Below are 2,121 nucleotides of genomic sequence, written 5' to 3' on the forward strand. Positions count from 1 at the left end.
TGTTTCCACCCTCACCAAATGCCTGTTCTTTTGACACTGACCACATGGCCAGCCCTATTACTCTTGCCAGTTCCCTATGAGCCATCTACACTGCAAGCCTGTCAATCACTCATAGACTTTATTCCCATGTTTCTGGTACAACTTCTGAGAGGTATCTTGAAAATCATTCCTCTTCCCCAGCAAAACTCTCTTACCTAGGGAATTTGGATCCCATGTCCACTTAGAAAAACTTGAAACTTCCTCAGGTTTATTTTTATCTGGTGGCCCCAGCTGCCCTTTTCCACTCTTTCTCCTTATATTTTCTACTCAGCGTCTCCTCCCTGCTGTCAGGAGCCCAGCTCTTCTTTCTCCTTTGGTTCCCTCAAACCTGTTGAAAGCAGAGAGTCTGTGCACATGTCTCTGTTATGTGTTTGTTTGTATTTATGTGTGCATATGTTTTGGGGGAAGGGTAAGGAAAAGAAGGAAGAGCTTTTTTTCTAGGCAGACAGGAAAATAAAGATAATTGATGATATCAATATTTGGCTTCTCCACCACATGCTAATAGGCTGCCTCTCTTCTGACTCTCTGTATTCATTTGAACAGCTTTGAAATCACAGGACACTGAGGAGAAATAAGGAAATGATACACTATAGATGGTGATCAGGGAATACTCCTCCACGTGGCCATGCTAAACTATTTCCAGAGCTCAGATAAGCTGAGAAAAAAGTACACCTATTCCAATGACTACACCTCTTATCCAGCAGAGATTTGCTCTTTTTCTATCTGACCACACCTTATTCTCCCCCCATTTTTCTGCCAATACATTTCTTTCTCCAACTCTTTGATTTTTGTGAGCTTCTCTGTCCTCAGATTTTCTTGTTTTTGCGTTGCTTTTTCTCTTTTTGTCAATGATGCTGTTAGTCTCTGTTCTCCCATATTTCTATGTTCATTCTTTTTTTCTCTCTCCATCTTTCTGGGTATTTTTTATACCAGGTAGCTTGTTCCATTTTACTCTCTCTTTCTCTTTGAGATTTCCATTTTTCCCTCTCCATCTATCTATTTATATATATATATATATATCTCAACCAATATATATACACATATATGTGTGTATGTATGTATATATGTTACATATCACAGATACACACACACACAGTTGTTGTTAAATAAACTTTCTTGTATCGAGCACGGCTATTGTCCCCTGTGAATACTCAGCATTCCTTGTGCCTCCTCTTTGGACTTTGATTCAAGTGACACAGCTCTTATCCTCCTGTTACCTAAAACAGTCACCCAAGACACCTGGGTTGCTAGTACCTGTTGTTCCTTTAGTTTTTTGACCCTCATACGTTTGCACATGTATTTCTTCATACCAAAATGGGAATAGCAAGAGTTAGCCTGCCTAAGTCTTAAGAATTTTGCCAAAGCATGTTGAAACAACACAATATAATCCAATTACATGGTAAAGAACATCTGTCAAAAACTATACTAAAGTTTGAGAGTTGTTAATCTGAAGCTTTTATTTCTGTCTATAATTACATAGCAGGAACAGTTGACATTAGAGGCTTTTACAATCACAAATGACATTAATGTCAACCAATATATCACTATAAAAATGTAAAATCTTAGTAGGCACAACAGTAGGTATTTTAAAAGATACTAGAATTTTGCTATTTATTTCTTCAACAACAGCAATATATAATTACATACATTTAGTCAACAGGACTCATCTTGTTAAACATGAGTTTATAATAATTTCCTGCCTTTCATTTTCTAAAATGCCAAGGAAGAGTTCCCAGGATTAACTGGATGCAAGGTAGTCAAGGTGCTCAGAATAAAATGCATCTGGAAACAGTAGCTTTTAATTCAGATTCCTGACATCCTGCAGGCCAAGGCTTGTCATCCTAATCTTCTTTACCTGACCCTCTTCTTAGGGCTGAGCTCGAGGTTTCCTGAGGCTCTTCTTCGTTATTCAGCTCTGGAAAAGAATCACTGCTGAACCCTGCAGAAAGAAATAACATTCTGTAATAGTCTTAGTCTATATCTTAGGAACCAATCCAACAGGGAATTTTTTTCTTTTTTAACTTTTTGTCTTTTTTCGTGACCGGCAACAGATCGCAACCCTCAGTGTCACGCCCGTACCGG

General features: G+C 38.3%; 1 protein-coding gene across 1 annotated transcript in view; it reads right to left on the minus strand.

The window, feature by feature from the left end:
* The window catches only part of LOC103602206 (nuclear autoantigen Sp-100-like), a gene marked incomplete at both ends in the record, with an annotated part of 46,380 nt that overhangs the window by 16,137 nt on the left and 28,122 nt on the right, over positions 1–2,121 (minus strand). Inside the window, one exon of the mRNA XM_008586620.1 lies at positions 1,895–1,978. Coding sequence (XP_008584842.1) covers positions 1,895–1,978 — 84 coding nt within the window. The remainder of the gene's footprint in view (positions 1–1,894; positions 1,979–2,121) is intronic.

The sequence above is a fragment of the Galeopterus variegatus genome, unplaced genomic scaffold, assembly GCF_000696425.1.
Source record: "Galeopterus variegatus unplaced genomic scaffold, G_variegatus-3.0.2 Scaffold4049, whole genome shotgun sequence".
NCBI lineage: Eukaryota > Metazoa > Chordata > Mammalia > Dermoptera > Cynocephalidae > Galeopterus > Galeopterus variegatus.